Below are 24329 nucleotides of genomic sequence, written 5' to 3' on the forward strand. Positions count from 1 at the left end.
TTTAAGACCTCTCCACCCTTCCGCTAACTGGGTCCACTTATACTGTAAGTTTTAATCAGTCTCTGTCGCCACGTATTCCTGGGACGGGTCCGGTCGGGTCATCCTCATCCCCCTTCCCATATCCACTATATTTTACTACTTTTCTCTCTCTCCCCCAACCTCTGAAACTATGTTCCCTCTTTACCTGTCTTCTTTTTCTTCCCCCCTCTTTTCTTTATCTCTATACCTCCTCGTAATATTTTGAAAATTGATGAGTCTTAGCTTTATTTTAGAAGGAATATAAGCTCTCAGGAACTTGTTCGTTCTTGATCTCCCCTATTGGGATGTTTACTGTATATGAATGTCTATGTAATGTTTCACAATGCTTACACCTATTCCTGTATTGTATCTCATCTATCTAATAAAAAAATAATAATAATAAAAAAACCCACTGATGCTTTCGGGAATTGCAAGTATATCCCCAATAATGAAGGGGTTGGTGGCTCAAGTACTACTCCGAAAAAAAGCAAACTCTAATACTGCCCAGTGAGCGTTAATTAAGCATTGTCTAGCATCAAGCTTAGTGCAACTGGCCTTAGTGGCTTGTATTATACTAATAACAGCTGACGTACTCCATGTATATACATGAATGCATGCCTGTTTTTTTGTATCCGTATTGTACTCTCCTTCTAATCAATCAATCAATCAATCAATAATTTACAATTAGAAGGATTAATAGCCTACAGTAAAGGTTAAAATACCTGTATGAGCCAATCAGTATGCTGCCAAGTCTTATTACTGTACGCAAGAAACATTTAAAAACACTGTAAAATTATCAACATATTAATCAACATAGCTGAAAAAGTTTTCTTTAAGTCAACAAAATTGATGCAAGTTTAGGTAATTTTATATATATATATATATATATATATATTTACCTAAACTTGCATATGCATATATATACAGGTTGAGTATTCCTTGTCCAAAATGCTTGGGATCAGAGGTATTTTGGATATCGGATTTTTCTGTATTTTGGAATAATTGCATACCATAATGAGATATCATGGTGATGGGACCTAAATCTAAGCACAGAATGCATTTATGTTTCATATACACCTTATACCCACAGCCTGAAGGTCATTTTAGACAATATTTTTTATAAATTTGTACATTAAACAAAGTGTGTGTACATTCACACAATTCATTTATGTTTCATATACACCTTATATACACAGCCTGAAGGTCATTTAATAACTTTGTGTATTAAACAAAGTTTGTGTACATTGAGTCATCAAAAAACAAAGGTTTCACTATCTCACTCACACTCAAAAAAGTCCTTATTTCGGAATATTCCGTATTTCGGAATATTTGGATATGGGATACTCAACCTGTATATAAAAAAGTGTTTGATACTGATCAGCAGTTATACTCCACAGCTGCAGTACATTCCATGGTGCATAGTTGCAATTATTATTATTATTATTATTATTATTATTAGCTTTGTTTATTCATATGGCGCTACAAAAGATCCATAGTGCCTTACAAATTACAGAAACAGTAACAACACAACAAGAAACAGTAGAGAACATTGCAGGACTGGACTAAGTTTAAAAACATTGCTGCTTTAGCAGTTATAGCACCCAAATAAACAGCAGGGCAGCAACCCCAAGTATTTGGTGACATTGTAGGCAGTTGGGAGGAGCTAATGGTATAAGTGGGGGAAGTAAAACCACGTGAGGGAAGAGGGCCCTGCTTGTGAGAGCTTACAGTCTAAAGGGGAGGGACAGACAGACAGTAGTGACACAGAGGGGAGAGATATGAACATTTTGAAAAATAAGCTGGTCTTGAGAGCCCATTTAAAATTTTGTAGAGAGGTGGAGAGTTTGATAGGTAGAGGGACAGAGATCCAGTAGTATGGAGCAGCACGGTAGGTGGGAGTGGGAGAAAGTACTCTGTTGGGAAGAGAGGCGAAAATCATTTGTGGAGCAAAGTGGGCAGGCATGAGTATAAAGGGATATAAAGTCAGAGATGTAAATTGAGATGTTTGGGTGTGTGCTTTGTAAGTTAGTATATGAATCTTAAATTTGGGTTCTGAATGGGAAGGGGAGCCAGTGTAGGGCTTGTAGGAGAGGGAAGGCAAATGTACTATGTTTGGTGAGGAAGATGAGCCAGGCAGAAGCACTGAGCCCAGAGTGGAGAGAGGTGGGTGACAGGGAGGCCAGATTAGAGGATTTTACACTAGTCCAGTTTTGAGATGACCAAAGAGTGGATGAGGGCCTTAGTTGCCTCCAGGGTGAGAAAGGGTCTAATCCTGGAGATGTTTTTCACATGTAAAAAAAGGCAGGACTATGACAGGTACTGAATGTGTGGTTTGAAGAAGAGGAGGGAGTCAAGAATAGCTCCAAGACAGAGCATGTGCGGGCTAGAGGAGATGATGGTGCTGTCAATAGATAATGAAATTGTGGGAAGTGCAAATGATTAGTGTCAATGTGCTTGTGAATGGATTACAGTCAACTAGACTAGAATACAGCAATAATACTTCAAAAATGCTATTATGTAGTTGCAAATGCGGTTTAATTCACATAGTTTATACTAAACCTACAGTGGTGTATCTATAATGGGGGAAGTCTGTGTGGTGCACACGGGCCCGTGAGTCCAGGGGAGCCCATTACACTAATTCTTTTTCAATACTAGGTGCAAACAGAAGAAGAAAAAAGTGAAAAAAGTCATACTGTACAAAACATTGCAGAACATGGGATACAAGCATTTAGATCTGGGATCAAAGTCAGTCACACAGAAAACTGGATAAACTATGTAGCCATACAAGGGGTGCAAATGTCTGTTCCCCTTCTTGCTGCCACCTGCACTGTGTTTCTTCTAAGAATGGTCCTAATGCTAAACAATGCCAGTCTATATACTGGGTCACACATTCATGTATTTTTAAATGGAAAGATAATAAACCAGGACTCCAAAAGCCTACAAGAAGCAATTTAACAAAGTTGATCATGTAAGAGCATGTAGTCGAGGGCAATGTAGGCTAAATAAATATACAGGAACTTTCACTAATTTAAGAGTTTAAGTATTCTAAAACGTATTTATCAATACTATTTAAATATAATATAATGTGTATGGTTTAGATTTTTGTTATATATAAATATTACACATGTATTCCAATTATCCCTAACAACTACCTATAGAAAATGAATGCCAGGCTCATGAATGTAATAAAATATAAATATTTGTATGCAGTACTGGAAGCGTTATTGGTTTAGGGTGTTTTATATCTTTAGATACTAGTGCTGTATTTACATTCATTTGCACCCCAAATTTTTCAGAGATCTATACTCTTCCCTATGAATACACACAAAACTCCTATTTGGGTTCAGTATGCAGTATTCAGTAATTGCCGGCGAACAGGATCCAGGCTGTCATGATCCCGACAGCGGGATCCCGTCCGCCAGAATGCCGGCAGTGGGGCGAGCGCTAGAAAGGTTCTATTCTCCCTCTATGGGTGTCGTGGACACCCACAGAGTGAGAATAGGCTGTGTCGCTGGTATTCCGACGGCAGCCTTTCACCACTAGTTGGGATTCTGGTGTCGGCATTGTGACCGCCAGGATCCTGACTAGCGGTGTTTTAACCACTTCCCTCCTTTTTGCCCGTTTGAAATGGTAATTATTAAAGTATATTCTTTAATTGATGGTTGTTTTCAATAGTCAATCTGTTTAAATCTTTTTTGTATTAAGACAATAGACACTTACCAGAATGGCCAATTAAAGTGTGCATAACCACAATATCCTTGATGTCCCACACTATCATGGTCCCATCGTCAGATCCCACCACAAGAAGATCCTTTTCCGGACAGACCTCCATTACAGTGATCCCTAGGTAGAAGAATAGTAAATGAAAACATAAAACAATAATCTTGAGCCTCTAGTCCAAAGTGTACTCAAATGAATCAATAAAAATAATTATATATACTTTAAACGTATCAAAGCAAAATTAAAACTTAAGGCTAACATTTATTGATATGTAATAGAAATACAGGGAATATTTTATAACCAGCCAGTGCCAATGGCTATTTTAAACTATGGGCCTGATTCATAGATAAATGCAATGTGGATGTCAGATGCAGTGGACTGAATTTTTGACACTGGGCATGCATCTAAGTCGCACGTTGTGTCGCAATAATCTTTTGATGGCAGTTTGTAGAGTGGATTTATTTGCAAAGTGGTTGACACTGTCAGTGAGCATTGTGGGAGGTAACGGGGGTAGCCACTCCTGTATTTCGGCCATTTCGGGGGTATGTCACAGCTTGCAACTGCGGTCTTGTATGCAGTTAAACAGGCTCCGGAGTCATACTTCTGACAGCCAGACTGCACGACCATACAGTTAGTCAGAAGGTTGATTATTGGGGCTAATTCAGACCTGATCGCTGCTATGCATTTTCGCATAGCATCGATCAGGTCTGTACTGTGCATGCGCTGGCGCCACAGTGCGCCGGCACATGCAAGACAGCCGACGGCTGTCTTAGTCCTGCGATCGCCTCTGCCTGATTGACGAGCAGAGGCGGTCATTGGGCGAGCTGGCGGCATTTTACCGCTCTTTAGGGGGCGCGGTCCGGGCAACGCAGGCATGCCTGGACCGCTGGGGGGGGGGGCGGGCCGTGGTGGCTGCATGATGTCACATGCAGCCGCTGTGACTCATGCATCGACGAGTAGCTCCTACCCGCGCGCAGGAGCTGCGCTGGCAGGGAGCTACTCTTCAAGTACAAAAGCATCGCCGCTATGCAATGCTTTTGTACTTGTGCGGTGGGGCAGGGCCTGACATGTGGGGCAGGCTAGCCCTGTGCTGGGTGTCCCCCCGCATGTCAGTGTGCCTGATCGTAGCACATCTACGATCAGGTCTGAATTAGCCCCATTGACCGATGGACTTATGATTTTTCCATCATCGCACACAAGCGACAGATTTCGGATAATCGCCAGTGGGAGTATAAGTACAGATCCTGGCAGCTGCAACATTTGCATATTTTTGCACAATCACTGCATACGGGATCACAGCTGCAAGGCATTTGAGGCCATCTAAGAATTAGTCACTATGATAACAGAGACATCTAGTGCCCGTTAGTGTTCATGGAAATGGTATCATGCAAACACGTTTGTATTGAATGATGACAATACATGATATTGGGGTCTATTCATGGTGAAAATGAAAACAGAATTGTTCCTTTTCTGTATGTACAGCAGGGCTGGTTCCAGGCCTACTAGCACCCTGAGCGAGAAATTTTGAAGCACCCCTTACACCCCTAATGCGCGTGCCGAAGGCTTTTCTCATGTCGATGAATACACCTCATTATTGTATCGTTTGTGTCATTCTCTACTTCTATGAATTTGTGCCCTTGGAGATCACACAAGAAAAAGTCTTTTTAAAATAAGCAGTTTCATTTCTCCATAATTTAGCCATACCTCACAACTTTCAATAAGCAGGTAGCGGGACTATTGTGTGGCAAAACCGAGCCCGTCCGAAAAAGTGGCATGGACTCGACAAAAGGGGGCATGGCTACATGCCAATGCCTCGATTGCGAGCCACGCCCATTGTTTTCTGTCACTGTGGGGCATGGCCAGCGCTCTTTGAGCTGCTGGCATGCCCCCAGTCCCTCATGCCTCCGTGAATAGACGCTGTGATCATGCGCGCAACGTCTATTCACCACTGCTCTACAGCAGAGCAGCGAGTGACAGGAGCCTCCAAACTGTCCCCCACCCCCGCCACGGGACACTACGGCATGTGGGTGAGACAGCAGGACAGTCCCAAAAATATGGGACTGTCCCACAAAAATAGGGACAGTTGGGAGGTATGAATTAGCATTGTTTTTACTAGACAAAGGATAACATTGACATAGATCTGTATGTTTAAAAGATAAACACAATAATATTTATTTCATATTTGACTCAGCAATCAAATTTTTATGAGACCAACGTTATTTGTTTTGATAAATAAAGCCATTAATGAAAAAACTGTCATATGATATTGTAACTCTGCAGGGGTGTTTTAAGAGAGAAGGTGGCCCATATACAGATTCCGGGTGGTCCCCATTCTCTCCATGAGGCAGTAGGATTCGACATTGGGCTGGAGCCTACCGCACATGCACACATCTCCGGAAACATGGCTCCTGACTAATTTCACTACTGTGCATGCGTGGCAGCCATTTTGGCTGTGTTTTTTGCCACGGCTGTAGAACCTGACGTGAGACTCTGGAAAGGTAAGTATTAAAACATGGGTGCAGTGTGTGTGGTATGAGCCCCCCCCCCTGGAACCAGGGGCCTGTGTGCACCGCACACATATCACCAATTATAGAAACGCCAATGTAACTCCGCAATATTTAGTAGGATACTACCCCAAAGTAGGCTTATGCAGCAATGTAACATTTAATCCACAAATCTTATTTACTCAAATAAAATTGATTGAGTAGTTTTATCTGGGAATAAGAGGACTACAGTAAAACTATTTGGGCTTTCATGAAGTAAAAATCTCTGTCCATTATATAGGGGCTATCTGCCATCTGCCCCTTATGCCGATACCATGTAATTACTGTATGTACCTTTTGTGAATCCTGTAAGAGTGGTCTTCAGAGGCCCACCAGGTGGCTGGAAGAATCCGCTCATAGGAATGAAGGTCGGATGTGGATATTGATCAAACCAAGTGAGACATTGCTGGCAGAGATCACCAATCAGGGATGGACAGGTCAACTTAAGGAAATGTAGCCTTGCCAACATCTCTACGTATATAATGCAGGGATCTGTATTGATATAGCAGCAAACATATATTGTAGTAAAAAGCCTATGAAGTTAATGCATTTACTTGGCCATGCACACTGCAATACCAGGCAAACTATCCTATATCATCTAAGATATTGCACAATGTATGAACAACCATACATACAAACATACATACATGACCGCCATACAAGTCAGTACCACCCCTCTATTCCATTCACTCATTTAGTCTGTTTTGGACCACCTATTGTTTTGTAACACAAGGTTACAGGTACAGCATTGAGAATGAAGGAGTAAAGCTATAGAGACTACAACTCAAACTGTAACATACAGTATAGGGACAACTAAACCCCCTTGTCTGTCGTCATTCACAGCATGTTTTACACTACTATATATTCCTGTCCAACTCAGTATACTCTAATTTAATTAAATAATCAAAAACACGGAAAAAGTAGACATTTAAGACAAAATTGTACACAGACACCATGTTTTTAAACATGAATAATATTAAAGCACTACTATTATAACTAAAATAATAACTAAAGTATGCCTCCAAAATCAAGGGACACATACATTTTTCTATATTTTACCTATAAATTCATGGGGGTCATTCAGACCTGATCGCTCGCTAGCTGTTTTTTGCAGTCCTGCGTTCTCATAGTCGTCGCCCACCGGGGAGTGTATTTTAGATGTGCAAGTGTGCGATCGTATGTGCAGCCGAGCGTTACAAAAAAACCTTGTGCAGTTTCTGAATTGCCCAGAACGTACTCAGCCACTGCGATCACTTCAGCCTGTCCGGGACCGGAATTGACGTAATACACCCGCCCTGCAAACGCTTGGACACGCCTGCATTTTTCCAAACACTCCCTGAAAACGGTCAGTTGCCACCCACAAACGCCCTCTTCCTGTCAATCTCCTTGTGATCGCCCGTGCGAATGGATTCTTCGTTAAATCCATCGCTCAGCAACGATCTGCTTTGTACCCGTGTGACGCGCCTGCGCATTGCAGTGCATACGCATGTGCAGCTCTGACCTGATCGCAGCGCTGCAAAAAACGCTAGCGAGCAATCAGGTCTGAATTACCCCCCATGTTTCTACATATATAAAAAAAACGTCATTTCTTTCTTGTTTTGTATTTGAGTGTCACCTTGCTAGGTTGTTGTGTTATTTAATTTCAGATAGGCACTATGGAACTAAAGTAATAGATAAACAATAAATAAACAATAAATTATATCATTCCTTATCAAAATGAAATTTAGAGAAACATTTTATCAGAATTAAATAATTTACATGGAACTGAGTGAGATTAATGACAAGTGTACAGTATTCAGTTTTGCTTTTCATATAAGGTGCAATTAAGGCACGAAGGATCATCATTATGGTTTACCTGTAGTGAGATATAATACATAGGATGGCCATATTAGGGTGACTGTAATATACCTTTAATCTGGGACGCATATGATTTATACAGGTTCTGTGTCTGGCTAAAACCAGGTGAAATTCAGGCTAGAGTACATGCACAATATAACTTACCTACGCGACCCTCAATGAAATTAATGGTAGGTTGGAAGAGCCGCAGGGTGTCATGTACAAGTTTAGCCTGGTCATTATTAAGATGTTTCACACACATTTCGAAGTCTTTGATCACACTGTTGATTCCACAGGAGACAATTTTGCTAGATATCCACTCCATATTGCCTGCAGGTGTTGTGTGTTTTACACAGTTATAATCAGTCATTACAATAAGTGCATAAGCTACATATTATATTGATAAAGAAAAGGTCAGTAACCCCAAGAGTAAAAGGTTTTGCCTGCATTTGAATTCAAGCATTTCATTTATCTGATCATAATTTAAAAAAAAAGGAAAAATTGGTTAACTCAGAGGTTCCCCAACTCTGTCCTCAAGTCACCCGAACAACCCAGGATTTAAGGATATTTAAAGCTTTTAAAAAATTTAAGCTTTTAAAGGATTTAAGGCTGAACACATATGATTAAATCAAATTGATTGAGGTACTAATTAAGTCACCTGTGCCTAAGCTTGGTTATCCTTAAAACCTGGACAGTTAAGGTGCTTTGAGGACAGAGTTTGGGAACGTCTGGCTTAACACGTACAGTATTACAATTATAATCTAGCAGAGCAAAAAGCTAATTTCTGCACATTTATTAGATAAATTGTTCATTAAACTCACACATAATACACTCTTCAATCGATCACTGTATAAGATTTGCCTACCAAAAATTATTGGATTATTGACCAATTTTCCATATGTATGATCGTGATGAATGTACATGTATCCACAAAAGTATTGCTTATTTAACTATTCTACAAAACAATTGGATTATGAGTCAGATTGCAATGTGCATCTATCTTTAGAGTAATATAGATATATTAGATATAACAGATCCTCTCTGTCCAGTCATATTAGTAACTCAGCTTTTTGACCTGTATTCTGTATACTTTAGGGATGAGCGGGTTCGGTTCTCAGAGAACCGAACACTACCCAACTTCACCATTTGAGTCCGGTTCCGAGCCAGGCTCGGATTTTCCCGCCTGACTCGGAAAGCAGAACGAGGCAAAATGTCAAGCTGTCGGATTCTCACGCGATTTGGATTCCATATAAGGAGCCCCGCGTAGCGGACATTTTCACTCCAGTCTTGGAGAGTGTAGTGAGAGGACGTGTCTCCGTCCTCAGTGTCTGTATGGGGGCGGAAAAGTGGGTTGGCGATTGTAGTGCTGTCTAATGCTGCATCAGTCCAGCTAGTCACAGTGTTGGTGTCCTCTGCTGCTATATGTCCCCAGTGCTGCTGGCTGCTGTATAAGTCCCTTGCAGTTTTGCTGTGTTGTCTTGCATCAGACCAGGGGGGGGGGGGGCATTCCGACCCACTCGCTCGCTGCAGTTTATTGCAGCACAGTGATTGGGTCAGAATTGCGCATACGGAAGGCCGAAGGCTGTCGTTTCACTGCGATCGCCTCTGCCTGATTGACAGGGGGCAGCACGGCGGCTTTTGCCCGCCGTTATGGGGGCACGGTCTGGCAAACTTAGGCGTGGCCGGACCGTGCGGCCGCTGCGGGATGGGGAGCGACGAGTAGCTCCCGGCCAGCACGCTAAAGTTACGCTGTCCAGGAGCTACTCCTAAAGTGCAAAAGCATTGCCTCTGTGCGATGCTTATGCACTTCTTCGGGGGGGGGCACTGACATGCGTGGCTGGAGAGCCCTGTGCTAGGCGTCCCCCCGCATGTCTATTGTCATGAGGGCTACGATCAACTCGGAATGACCCCCCTAGGGGTAGAGTCTCTCTTGTGCAGCATCACTCCAGTGACCAGTCACAGTGGTGGTGTCCTCTGCTGCTATATGTCCCCAGTGCTGCTGTATAAGTCCCTTGCAGTTTTGCTGTGTTGTCTTGCATCAGACCAGGGGTAGCGTCTCTCTTGTGCAGCATCAGTCCAGTGACCAGTCACAGTGGTGGTGTCCTCTGCTGCCATATATCCAGTGTTGCTGGCATATAATACTAGGGATATTGCTGTATAATTCCCGTGATATTGCCGTAAAATCCCTGTGATACTGGCGTATAATTACAGTGATATTGCCATATAATTCCCGTGGTACTTGCGTATAATTCCTGTGATATTGACGTATAATTCTCGGAATACTGGCGTATAATTCCTGTGATATTGCCGTATAATTCCTGTGATATTGCCGTATAATTCCAGTGATATTGCCATATAATTACCGTGATACTGGCATATTATTCCTGTGATATTGACGTATAATTCCAGTGATATTGCCATATAATTCCTGTGATACTGCCGTATAATTCCAGTTATTCCATATAATTCCGTATAAATCCAGTCCAGTGGTGCTGCCATATAAATTCAGTGGCGCTGTCCTGTGCTGTATATTATTTACTCCAAATAAAGGGGTTATTAATATTTAATCCAAATAATTTTTACAGGGTTTGCCCTGTGAGGTGTAGGGGTACGCTCTCCTGTGCCGCATATTGGGTTATATAACTCCAGAAAAATAATGGAGAACAAAAATTTGGAGGATAAAATAGGGAAAGATCAAGAACCACTTCCTCCTAGTGCTGAAGCTGCATCCACTAGTCATGACATAGACAATGAAATGCCATCAACGTTGTCTGCCAAGGCCGATGCCCAATGTGATAGTAGAGGGAATGTAAAATCAAAAAAGCCAAAGTTCAGTAAAAAGACCCCAAAAAATCAATTGAAATGGTCTGAGGAGAAACGTAAACTTGCCAATATGCTATTTACGACACGGAGTGGCAAGGAATGGCTAAGGCCCTGGCCTATGTTCATGACTAGTGGTTCAGCTTCACATGACGATGGAAGCCCTAAACCTCCATTTTGCCAATTAATTCCAGTGATTTGGACGTATAATTCCAGTGGTTTTGACATATAAATCCAGTGATTTTGACGTATAATTCCAGTGATTTTGCAGTATAATTCCAGTGATTTTGCAGTATAATTCCAGTGATTTTACCATTTAATTCCAGTGATTTTGCCATTTAATTCCAGTGATTTTGCCATTTAATTCCAGTGATTTGGACGTATAATTCCAGTGATTTGGACGTATAATTACAGTGATTTTGCAGTATAATTCCAGTGATTTGGAAGTATAATTACAATGATTTTGCAGTATAATTCCAGTGATTTTTCCATTTAATTCCAGTGATTTGGACGTATAATTCCAGTGATTTGGATCTATAATTCCAGTGGGAATTGTTTGTGTCACTATGCTTAGTCATACAGCTACCTCATTGCACCTTGTCGACATCTTTGCATGAGGTGCTGTTTGGGGCCTAGTATTTGAAAAGTGCCATCCTGTCTGACACTGCCGTATTAGTCCTGGGGTACTGCCGCATAAGTCCACCAATTGCAGAATTTTTTCTTCTTTGCATCATGTGCTGTTTGGAGCCTTTTTTTTATATCTGCCCTCCTGTCTGCCACTGCAGTGCCACTCCTAGATGGGCTAATTGTTTCTGTCGCTTGGCTTAGTCATACAGCTACCTCATTGCACCTCTTCTACATCTTCGCATGAGGTGCTGTTTGGGGCCTAGTTTTTGAAAAGTGCCGTCCTGTCTGACACTGCAGTGCCACTCCTAGATAGACCAGGTGTTTGTGCCGCCCACTTGTGTAGACTGGAAATAAGTGTAATGAATGTTATTGAGGTTAATAATACTGTAGGATCAAAATTACCCCAAATTCTGTGATTTTAGCTGTTTTTATGTTTTTTTCAAAAATCATCTAGATCCAAAACCAATACCCGAAATGGTGGTTTTGGCAAAACCAATCCAGATCCAAAACACGAGCGGGGATCCAGATCCAAAACCAAAACACAAATCCCAAAAAGAGTCCATCGCACATCTCTAATATATATATATATATATATATATATATATATATATATATATATACATACATACATACATACATACATACATACAGTAACTTAATAATTCATAATGATAATCAGTAACTCTTAATATGCCTGAGAGCTCACTTGATATGTTTCTGTATGGGAAAATCTGAATGTATTAGGGACCTATGAATCAAGTCTTTTTTTCCATGAAATTATGTAGACACTGAAATTTCTGCATACTTTTATGGTGTGTGGCTATGTACTAATAGCATAGTGCAGCAGATTTCACAGAATACTAGTTAGCAATACAGATTGCAGTCCCCATTATTATCAATGGGGACTACAATCTGACCCCTATGTACTAAACCCTGAAAAGCTTTTTAGAGTTTGGCCACATAAGTTTACAAACTGTACACCCACTCATTTTAGCCTACGGAGGCATAGTAGCAGGAGAGAGATCTTTTTGACTTCCCTTTCCACAGCCTCCGTCCGGCACGGACCCCAATCCCGGGAAAGCTAACGCTGTGTGCATGCGCAGTGTCAGATTCCCCTGGAGGAGTTTTTCACATTTACAATCATAATGCTAGGGAAGTAACTCGCAGGACAGCCGTTTTTGCTACTGTTGTCCCTGCAGGTTTCCCTAAGTACATAGCGGGGACAGTTTCATTAAAGATGAAAATATCCGCCCTGATACAGAGTGTTAATAATCGCGGCAGTTCCGCGATTATTAATACATATACCCCTTAGCGTTGGATTTATAAAGTACATGTGTCAAGTACAAAATTGCAGGGAAAACTCAAAAAAAACTTACGTTTTCTGAGGTTCACTGAAATACATTTGGATCTCAATATGTATTAAAAAGGTCTGCAGAGGGTATTGGAGATATTTGAGGTGGACTTGTGGCACAGCAGTCCCCATAGGAGCTGCAATGTTACTGCATGTATCAAGCTACAGATAGCACAACTTTTCAGAGCCTGACAGTGCTACAGTTGTGCTCATACGTTTACATCCCCTAGCAGAATTTGTGATTTTCTGGCCATTTGTCAGAGAATATGAATGATAACTCACAAACTTTTCTTTCACTCATGGTTAGTAAGTTGGGTGAAGCCATTTATTGTCAAACAACTGTGTTTACTCTTTTTAAATCATAATGACAACAGAAACTACCCAAATGACCCTGATCAAAAGTTTACATACCCCAGTTCTTAATACCGTGTATTGGCCCCTTTAACATCAATGAGAGCTTGAAGTCTTTTGTGGTAGTTGTGGATGAGGCTCTTTATTTTCTCAGATGGTAAATCTGCCCATTCTTCTTGGCAAAAAGCTTCCAGTTCCTGTAAATTCTTGGGCTGTCTTGCATGAACTGCACGTTTGAGATCTCCCCAGAGTGCCTCAATGATATTGAGGTCAGGAGACTGAGATGGCCACTCCATAACCTTCACTTTATTCTGCTGTAGCCAATGACAGGTTGACTTGGCCTTGTGTTTTGGATCATTGTCATGTTGGAACGTCCAAGTACGTCCCATGCGCAGCTTCTGGGCTGATGAGTGCAAATTTTCCTCCAGTATTTTCTGATAACATGCTGCATTCATCTTGCCATCAATTTTGACCAAGTTTCCAGTGTTTGTAGCTCACACATCCCCAAAACATCAGCGATCCACCTCCGTGTTTTACAGTAGGAATGGTGTAGCTTTCATCATAGGCCTTGTTGACTCCTCTCCAAATGTAACGTTTATGGTTGTGGCCAAAAAGTTCAATTTGGTCTCATCCCTCCAAATGACTTTGTTCCAGAAGTTTTGAGGCTTGTCTCTGTGCTGTTTGGAGTATTGTAAGCGGGATGCTTTGTGGCATTTGCGTAGTAATGGCTTTCTTCTGGCGACTCGACCATGCAGCCCATTTTTCTTCAAATGCCTCCTTATTGTGTATCTTGAAACAATCACACCACTTTTTTTCAGAGAGTCCTGTATTTCAGCTGAAGTTATTTGTGGATTTTTCTTTGCATCCCGAACAATTTTCCTGGCAGTTGTGGCTGAAATTTTTGTTGGTCTACCTGACCGTGATTTGGTTTCCACAGAATCCCTCATTTTCCACTTCTTAATTAGAGTTTGAACACTGCTGATTGGCATTCTCAATTGCTTGGATATCTTTTTATATACCTTTCCTGTTTTATACAGTTCAATTACCTTTTCCCGCAGATCCTTTGACAATTCTTTTGCTTTCCCCATGACTCAGAATCCAGACACGTCAGTGCAGCACTGAATGAAAGATGCAAGGGTCTTTCAGGAGTCCAGAAACTCACTGACCTTTTATACACACACACTGATTACAAGCAAACAGATCACAGGTGAGGATGGTTACCTTTAGTAGCCATTCAAACCAGTTTGTGTCAACTTGTGTGCATGTTATCAAACCAAAATCTCCAAGGTATGTAAACTTTTGATCAGGGTCATTTGGGTAGTTTCTGTTGTCATTATGATTTAAAAAGAGTAAACACAGTTGTTTGACAATAAATGGCTTCATCCAACCACTAACCATGAGTGAAAGAAAAGTTTGTGAGTTATCATTCATATTCTCTGACAAATGGCCAGAAAATCACAAATTCTGCTAGGGTATGTAAACTTATGAGCACAACTGTATCTTTAGATGGTGTTCCCTTTAGAATCTTATGGGCATCTTTACAAAAACAAAAAACAGCGTTTAGGAATCTGAAAGATCCTAAGAGCAGTTCCAGTAGTTATGTGATTCTGCACATTGCCAATAAAAAATGCGGGTATACAGGTGATTATGGGTGGGATATAGCTAAATCTAATTAATATACTTGATACTTTATTTCGCTTACAGCTAATTGTAAATTACCTATAATCAGGCTTGAAAAATCTGCCTGAAGTTATTGTGAGATCATGTAAACACTTTGTTGTAATCTATGGGGGATGTGGCAGGTAGAAAACATTTGAAGATGAACAAGTTATCTGGGACAAACGGGATAGAGAGTCATTGGAGTGGCCATGATTAAACAAACATTAACTGCCCTCTCCAGCACACATCCAATCACTTGTTATCATCTCCAGCCAAGGACTTTCTCCTTCTCCACCTCTTTTAAACAATTAACGTTACAAATCCTTCAATGATTAAGGTGTTTCAGTTTAAAATCAGGTATAAGAAATGATATGTAGTCAAGTCATTCCAGATTTAAATGATACAGATGACACCTATGATGAGAGTAAGGCATACCTATAATGATCTTCTGTAGTTCATCAAAACAACCTGCATTGAGAAGATGGTAAGGCAGCTCACTCATTTTTCTCAGATTGGGCATATCTTCTGAAAACCACAATGGCTGTGGAGCTACCTGTGAAGAGTTTGAAGACAATGAAATGCTGCTCATTGAATATTTCTGTTTCTGCAGCTATGTACAGTTGGTAAAATGGTGCATACACTGATAATAATAAATGAACACACAACATAATTACTCTTGTTATGGTGGGACAGTTCACTCAAATTGGGACTGTCTTGCCTGCATCAGGGCAGTTGAGAGATACGCATGAAACAGAAGGGAAGAAGGATGTGCTCACTGGAGGTGGAACTGGAATGGGCATGTCAAAATATGAGTGTAAACACTATGAGAAATGTTTTGTAGCAATGTCAGGGGCGGATTAAGATGGAAAAGAAGCCCAGGAAATGTATGGAAGTAGCAATAATGGGGGCGGGGTCTGTTGTGGGGGCGGGGTCTGATGAGGGGGGTGGAATTCCTCCTCATATGGTCTGAGTTGGATACAGTTGCGACATTCCTTGCATCTTTTTCCTGTAGTTGCGCCTGTGCATCTATGCTAATGACACTACAATGCAGTTCCCTATTGTCCATTTGTGCATCCAAATATGCAAGGCCTGAGATGCCCGCTTTCAATATCTACAGAAGCTGCAATCATGCTTTGTGCATCTTTAGCCGCCACCATCGGTCGCACCCTTGAAACTTTCACCAGCCCTATGCTAGGTGCAGATTATCAGTCTGAGTATGGCCTACAATGTGAGCATTTAAATGTCTCTATATGCAACCATTTTCAGCAACACGTCCACACTACGTTACATCCTCATCTGATTAGCCAACCCCCTGTAAACACACAGGAATGCCCAACACATTTCTAATATGTTTCTTGGTGTGTGTGTGTGTGTGTGTGTGTGTCTGACTCTGTACTGCAGCTTTGTATGAAGACCATCGCGTTGCATGCAAGCACAGTGCAATTTAGATGCAAGTGCAGATGAAAGACATTGTACACAAAAAAAACACATTGGCCCCCACAGGAAACAATAAAACATACTTCCCCCCACAGGAAAACATTTTTTTACATTTCTACTGCTGTTTGAAAGGCCCAGTGATACCAAGAGGCTTTATAATTCTTGTCTGTAACATCTATATATTCATTTATTCATTAACATTTATTTAGCGCTAGCATATTTCATTGCACTTTCTTTCAGCACCAGATATACACAGTGTAAACATGGCGGCAGCACCACCCCTCACATGTCACAAACAAAACAGGCCCCCACATGCACATCAGCCCACCGGTGATCTTCCCTGTGAATCCTATGGCAAATTTGCCCCTGTGTAGCATTTTGTTGTGATGATATTAGTAAAGATGTTTTCATATAGAATGAAAATAACAAACATTCCAAAACCTAATTTATTTTTTTTAAAAAGCTACATTTTTCTATTTTGAGTATTTTCTTTATCAATTTTTTTACAAGATATTGGAAAGGGGAATAAGAAGACAGTGAAAATACAGGGGTCAGAGGACACAAAACCATACCTCCCACCTGTCCCAATTTGAGCAGATTGTGCCACCATCCTGCCATTGCATCGGCACATATATCCCAGCTATTAGTTGGAAGTGTGTCTCTAAACTCATGAACAGTTTTCTTCTACCTCAAACCTGTACCTGGCTGCAAAAAGCATCTGCAGAAATTTTAAATATGCATAGGTGCTTTTGCACAATTATAATAAGCTAGAAATATTTAACATAGGGGGCTGTTCAGAGATGGACGTAGATGTTGCTTCTGCAGCAAGATCTGCATCCATCTACTCACATGCTGGGGGCCAGCCAGCACAGGGCAAGCATCTGTGTTGCTCTGCCCCTGAGGCAGTTGCAATTTTGATTGCAAATGCATTTATTAGAGGATGACCCCTGCCTGTGGAGCCTGGCTGCGCTGGAAGGCAGTCCGGTTCGATCTTTTGTCACAATGCCTGCATTGTCCGGACCACGCCCATCAAATACCATGGCACTCTCCCCCCCCCCCCCCCCCCCACACACACACACACACAACGCCCGCAGCTGTCAATCACTGAATAAAGCCCATAGGGGTTTATTCATGAAGCAGTGAAAAGTGTGGAGAAGTGAGCCAGTGTCAGTGTTAAGGTAACATTTATAAAGTGCATTCTATAAAATTATAATGAGTGGCCGATACTATGGGAAACATCTCTAGCAGCTCACTTCTCACTGCTTCATGAATAGACCCCTTAATCATTTACTGAAATAAAAACAGCTTCTTATTATTTTATAGTATAGTTAAAAGTAATAAACTACTGTGACGAAAGCTCAAGGCTGAGTACCTTCCTGTCAGCGCTCAGGGACAACTTAATGAGTGGTAGCTCTATAGGACGCTTAGCACCCAGACTCCAAGTACCCATAAAGTATTCAGACAAAGTTTGATGTCTCTTCTTCTTTTCTGCACCTCTCAGGTAGGTGTCTTGTGCCACTTCAATGAACTGCCTGCAACCAGGGTATAGACCAATGAAAAAATGAAAGTGGTTGATAACATATGCTCAGAACTTAATGCACATAAATATGGATTAATTTACAACCAGTCAGTCAGCAGGACTCAGGTCCCACTGGGCCCCTCCAACAGGCCCGGGCCCGAGTAAAGAATAACCCCCCACCCTCTTGGTGGTATAATGAGTAAGGTGCATTATGTTTATAAGGACATTAATAACGTGTGTCCTATGTGTAAGGGGCATCACTGTGTGGTATTATGTGTATAAAGGCATTACTAATGTGTGTCATTATGTGTATACGGTGCTCTACTGTGTGGCGTAATGTATATAAATGGCACTACTGTGTGGTCTAATGTGAATAAAGAGCAATATGGTTTGATCTAAAACAGACAATAAAGTGCCAAGCCACGTTAGGGGATTATTCACATTAACATTGCAGAAGTGGAACCTGTGCTTTACCCTTTTGAAAGGGTAGAAACGCGTCGGCGGCAGCAGGTGGACGTGGTCACTATTCGATAACAGCAGATAGCATTCAGGGACGGGAGGAGAGCAGAGCGGTCAGAAGCGCGTGCAGCGCCGGGAGGTTCACAGCCGGAGGACAGCCAGCGGAGGGAACGGCAGTGTATACGGGTAACGCATTTCCCGAGTAGAAAGCCCCCGCTAAGGAGATCGGCGTCCAGCGGTTTTGGTGAGCTCCCACCTGGGAACATCCATCTATGCCAGACCTAACTGCTAACCGAATGTAACTGAAATTGCTATACATAAAACAGAAGAGAACGTTCATATCAGCGGACTTGGTAAAGATTGAACTTTTTAACAGTGGATCTTTTAAAATAAAGTGTGTTTCCTTTTATATCTGCATTGGAAAACTCATTATTGAAGTGGACATTCAAATAGACTGTCTTTTTCATGATAAACATGGCATGCTCCGGAGAGGGAGTATAAGAGCAACATTGTGAAGTGTATCAGAGATATTGTTTATTTAAGCGGACGAAATATATGGACTATCTCTATATACTTTGAAAGTGTGGTATCCCCTAGAGACTTGGTGTAAGAGCAGCGCTGTGAAGCACTCTATTGTCTGTTTTAGATAAAAGTTTTGCTTAAGCAGTTCTGAAGCTGATCTGCTATATATAAAGTGACACAGCTGCAGCTGAGACAAGCGCTTTTAAAGAGACTGACATCTTTTTTATTGGACAATATGGTGTGATGTAATGTGAATAAGGAGCACTAATGTGATTAGTAATGTATATAAGTTAAAGTGTTACTACTGTATGATGTAACGTGAAGAAGAGACACTATTGCATGATATAATGTGAATAACGTTGCACTACTGTGTGGCGTAATTTAAACTGGGGTTACTATTGTGTGGCCATGCCCCTTCCCAAAAGAATACGCCCCTTTTTGGGCTGCATGACGAATGTGCACACTGTTACTATTTAAAATATAGGGGGTAGGAGCACCAAAATGAGGACTGCTATGACTGAGGGGTGATGGTGATGGAAAAGGGGTGCAGGGTCAGAGGCGGAACTAGCAGCGGTGGTAGGGGCCACCAGCCAAAATCTTGCCTAGGGCATCATATTGATTAGGGCCGGCTCTGCCTAAGAGTTTATGAGCAACAGCAAATATGAATGAAGTAGTGGCACATTCAAACTCTTTACTCTGTGCGTGTTTATGCAACCAGGTAGAATGAGGGAAGTGCTACAAATACGTACATAAGAATTACATTAAGTATTATCACCCCACTTTCTGAATCCAAAATTCATTTTTGGAGCACAGCTGTGTTGCATGTAAGAAACAAAAACAGCACTTTGCTAGCACATGACTCTATGTAAATTAGTACAATATATACAGATGGGTCCACGTTTATCTTGACCTTTAATAGGATTAACTGAGACTAGCCAGTTGGACTTAATCCCCTCCTTTAATGACTTAGGTGGTCATTCTGAGTTGTTCGCTCGCTGCCGTTTTTAGCAGAATAGCGATCAGGCTAAAAATGGGCGATTCTGTGCATGCGTATGGGCCGCAGGACGCACGCGCTAAGTATTTTCACACAAAACGATGCAATTTTACTCAGGTCCGAGCGACGTTTTTCAGTCCCTCTGCTGATCGGTGAGTGATTGACAGGAAGTGGGTGTTTCTGGACGGAAACTGAGCGTTTTCTGGGAGTGGGCTAAAAAAACGCAGGCGTGCCAGGTAAAAACGCAGGAGTGGTTGGAGAATCGGGGGAGTGGCTGGCCGAACGCAGGGCGTGTTTGTGACGTCAAACCAGGAACTAAACGGGCTGAGCTGATCGCAGTCTAGTAGTAGGTCTGGAGCTACTCAGAAACTGCAGCAAATTATTTATTAGCAATTCTGCTAACCTTTTGTTCGCAATTCTGCTAAGCTAAGATACACTCCCAGAGGGCGGCGGCCTAGCGTGTGCAATGCTGCTAAAAGCAGCTAGCGAGCGATCAACTCGGAATGAGGGCCTTAATCCCTTGCTGTATTGTATTACAGCTGAGAACAATAGATGAAGGGTTTATGCTAATAAATCATGTTGTGCCTAGGCGCAGAAAATTAGGAAAGATAACTGTGGACCCATCTGTATCGCTATAAATAGAGAGTCCATGGTGTTGAGATGCACCATGAAAAGTGAAACCCTGCCTTAAAAACAGACAGCACTCACAATGGTACTTCAAGGATGTGGGAAGAGTTGTAAAAGGTGTTACTGTGAGAAGCTTCTTACATAGATGCAGAGATTTTATTACAGCTGCATGCATAATAAATGTATTTAGCTATATATTCATGGCTTGTTTACGGTTTGTCATGCTCCCAGCAAGCACATTTCAAGAAGAGGTAGTTAGAACAGGACTATTTTATGTTAATATCTAAATAGGTCAATAAATTAAGGGGACACTTTCCAGTGCAGGGACTATCATTTTCTCGATACTAGTTTATAGGTCAGTATGTTCCGTTTAAATAATAAAACAACAAAGTTATTTAATAAGTGTGCAAACTTTTTCTGTACATGTTTACAAGTTGTCATAATTTATTTTCATCATTTAATTAACACCATATCATGAATAGGTAGTGTAGGTACTGTATATTTCAAGTTCTTAGCTTTATATGTGTCTCTAAACTGGTGTTTACTGTTTACTGTCATACCTGTGATATAGTCCTAGCACTGTGCTCCCATCTGCTCGCCTCTCCACCAAATATCCCTCCAGGTCATAGCGGAAGTGAGTCCATGATAGGGAGGGCAGGCGTATGACATCTTTGCTTGGAGGAGCCCAATACTGATAAATGTCTGAGAGAACATCATCTTCTATAGAAAGGATATCCTTTAACTCTGCTTCTGACAGGCCGCTCCTAACATTTAAATAAGAATATAAATAAGTTGTTGTTTAAAGGACGAGTATTAGATTAATAATTAGTTTTGATTACATTTTGTATACACAGGCCCTCATTCCGAGTTGTTCGCTCGCAAGCTGCTTTTAGCAGCTTTACACACGCTAAGCCGCCGCCTACTGGGAGTGTATCTTAGCTTCTTAAAATTGTGAACGAAAGATTCGCAATATAGCGAAAAGACATCTCTGTGCAGTTTCTGAGTAGCTCGAGACTTACTCGGCATCTGCGATCAGTTCAGTGTTTGTCGTTCCTGGTTTGACGTCATAAACACACCCAGCGTTCGCCCAGACACTCCTCCGTTTCTCCAGCCACTCCCGCGTTTTTCCCAGAAACTGTAGCGTTTTTTCACACACACCCATAAAACGGCCAGTTTCCGCCCAGAAACACCCACTTCCTGTCAATCACATTACGATCACCAGAACGAAGAAAAAACCATGAGTAAAATTCCTAACTACATAGCAAATTTACTTGGCGCAGTCGCAGTGCGAACATTGCGCATGCGCACTAAGCGGAAAATCGCTGCGATGCGAAGAAATTTACCGAGCGAACAACTCGGAATGACCCCCACAGTACATCCCATATGGTAACTGCAAGGGGATCCTTAGTAGAAATGTTTTAGTGGGATAGAAAAGGAGGCTATGAGCTCTGTAACATTCATGTTGTTGCACGGTATAAAGTTTCAATGAATAAGTCATTTATTAGGATGTACTGTAAGTGGGTAGAAGTGTAAATGTTATTGGTATTTTGTCACTATGGAGGAAAAATAAGTTAAATGAGTGAGCTGCCTGGAATTAGGTACAATTAGTGCTGAATTATTTTAAAGTATTCATTTATTTAACAAAAACTATTGTTTACTAATAATTTACAAATGAAAGCACAATTCTGTAGACATGTTTATTAAATAATTACAATAGAAAATAGCATATAGGTATTCATATTATGTATTTCTGAATAGATAATAAATAAATAAATTAGCACAATAACTAAATAATAATTTTCATATACACTGCTCAAAAAAATAAAAGGAACACTTAAACAACACAATGTAACTCCAAGTCAATCACACTTCTGTGAAATCCACTTAGGAAGCAACACTGATTGACAATCAATTTCACATGCTGTTGTGCAAATGGAATAGACAACAGGTGGAAATTATAGGCAATTAGCAAGACACCAAAATAAAGGAGTTGTTCTGCAGGTGGTGACCACAGACCACTTCTCAGCTCCTATGCTTTCTGGCTGATGTTTTGGTCACTTTTGAAAGCTGGCGGTGCTTTCACTCTAGTGGTATCATGAGACAGAGTCTACAACCCACACAAGTGGCTCAGGTAGTGCAGCTCATCCAGGATGGCACATCAATGCGAGCTGTGGCAAGAAGGTTTGCTGTGTCTGTCAGCGTAGTGTCCAGAGCATGGAGGCGCTACCAGGAGACAGGCCAGTACATCAGGAGATGTGGAGGAGGCCGTAGGAGGGCAACAACCCAGCAGCAGGACCGCTACCTCCGCCTTTGTGCAAGGAGGAACAGGAGGAGCACTGCCAGAGCCCTGCAAAATGACCTCCAGCAAGCCACAAATGTGCATGTGTCTACTCAAACGATCAGAAACAGACTCCATGAGGGTGGTATGAGTGCCCGACATACACAGGAGGGGGTTTGGCATTTGCCAGAGAACACCAAGATTGGCAAATTCGCCACTGGCGCCCTGTGCTCTTCACAGATGAAAGCAGGTTCTCACTGAGCACATGTGACAGACATGACAGAGTCTGGAGACGCCAAGGAGAATGTTCTGCTGCCTGCAACATCCTCCAGCATGACCGGTTTGGCAATGGGTCGGTAATGGTGTGGGGTAGCATTTCTTTGGGGGGCCGCACAGCCCTCCATGTGCTCGCCAGAGGTCGCCTGACTGCCATTAGGTACCGAGATGAGATCCTCAGACCCCTTGTGAAACCATATGCTGGTGCGGTTGGCCCTGGGTTCCTCCTAATGCAAGACAATGCTAGACCTCATGTGACTGGAGTGTGTCAGCAGTTCCCGCAAGACGAAGGCATTCATTGATGCTATGGACTGGCCCGCCCATTCCCCTGACCTGAATCCAATTGAGCACATCTGGGACATCATGTCTCGCTCCATCCACCAACAGACTGCACCACAGACTGTCCAGGAGTTGGCGGATGCTTTAGTCCAGGTCTGGGAGGAGATCCCTTAGGAGACCATCCGCCACCTCATCAGGGGCATGCCTAGGCATTGTAGGGAGGTCATACAGGCACATGGAGGCCACACACACTACTGAGCCTCATTTGACTTGTTTTAAGGACATTACATCAAAGTTGGATCAGCCTGTAGTGTGTTTTTCCACTTTAATTTTGAGTGTGACTCCAAATCCAGACTTCCATGGGTTAATAAATTTGATTTCCATTGATAATTTTTGTGTGATTTTGTTGTCAGCACATTCAACTATGTAAAGAACAAAGTATTTAATAAGAATATTTCATTCATTCAGATCTAGGATGTGTTATTTTAGTGTTCCTTTTATTTTTTTGAGCAGTGTATTTCTTAGTTGCTATGCTCAAAAAATGTAATATAACTTTTTTCTATTTAGCAAAATAGTTGACACGGAATAAACATTTCCAGATAGAGTGTGTCCAGTAGAGTGTGTACAGTATAAAACATAAGTCCAATTTTAATTAATAGCACGAAAGTACAATAAAGGCTTGGTAAACTATTATTTTTGTGATTAATATATATTTGATATATATTTGACAATATAAAAGAATAGGAAAGAGTGAGGAAGGAAATGGGTGGGGAGACAGGTAAAGTCTAATGCACTCTAACTGGTGAGAGGCAAAAAAAACAAGGTGTAAAAAGGTGACAAAAGAGGAAAGGGTAGGGCCGTAACTAAGGTGGTGCAGACAGTGCTTAGCACAAAGCACACTTGTCCTGTGGGCTTACTGTCCATAATCCCCCCCCCCCCCGATTGGCCACCTATGTATGCGCCAACAGCTATATACAGCGGAAATGCTGACTGCCCAGCACTGCAGCTGTATA

At 41.7% G+C, this 24329-nt stretch overlaps 1 protein-coding gene across 1 annotated transcript in view; it reads right to left on the bottom strand.

The window, feature by feature from the left end:
- The window catches only part of NWD1 (NACHT and WD repeat domain containing 1), a 183784-nt gene that overhangs the window by 40010 nt on the left and 119445 nt on the right, over positions 1-24329 (bottom strand). Inside the window, exons 8-13 of the mRNA XM_063914502.1 lie at positions 21044-21247; positions 17735-17894; positions 15361-15478; positions 8283-8447; positions 6576-6773; positions 3739-3861 (exon numbers count right to left, since the gene is read on the bottom strand). Of these exons, the coding sequence (XP_063770572.1) occupies positions 3739-3861; positions 6576-6773; positions 8283-8447; positions 15361-15478; positions 17735-17894; positions 21044-21247 (968 nt within the window). The remainder of the gene's footprint in view (positions 1-3738; positions 3862-6575; positions 6774-8282; positions 8448-15360; positions 15479-17734; positions 17895-21043; positions 21248-24329) is intronic.

Source organism: Pseudophryne corroboree, chromosome 1 (genome assembly GCF_028390025.1).
Source record: "Pseudophryne corroboree isolate aPseCor3 chromosome 1, aPseCor3.hap2, whole genome shotgun sequence".
Classification (NCBI taxonomy): Eukaryota; Metazoa; Chordata; class Amphibia; order Anura; family Myobatrachidae; genus Pseudophryne; species Pseudophryne corroboree.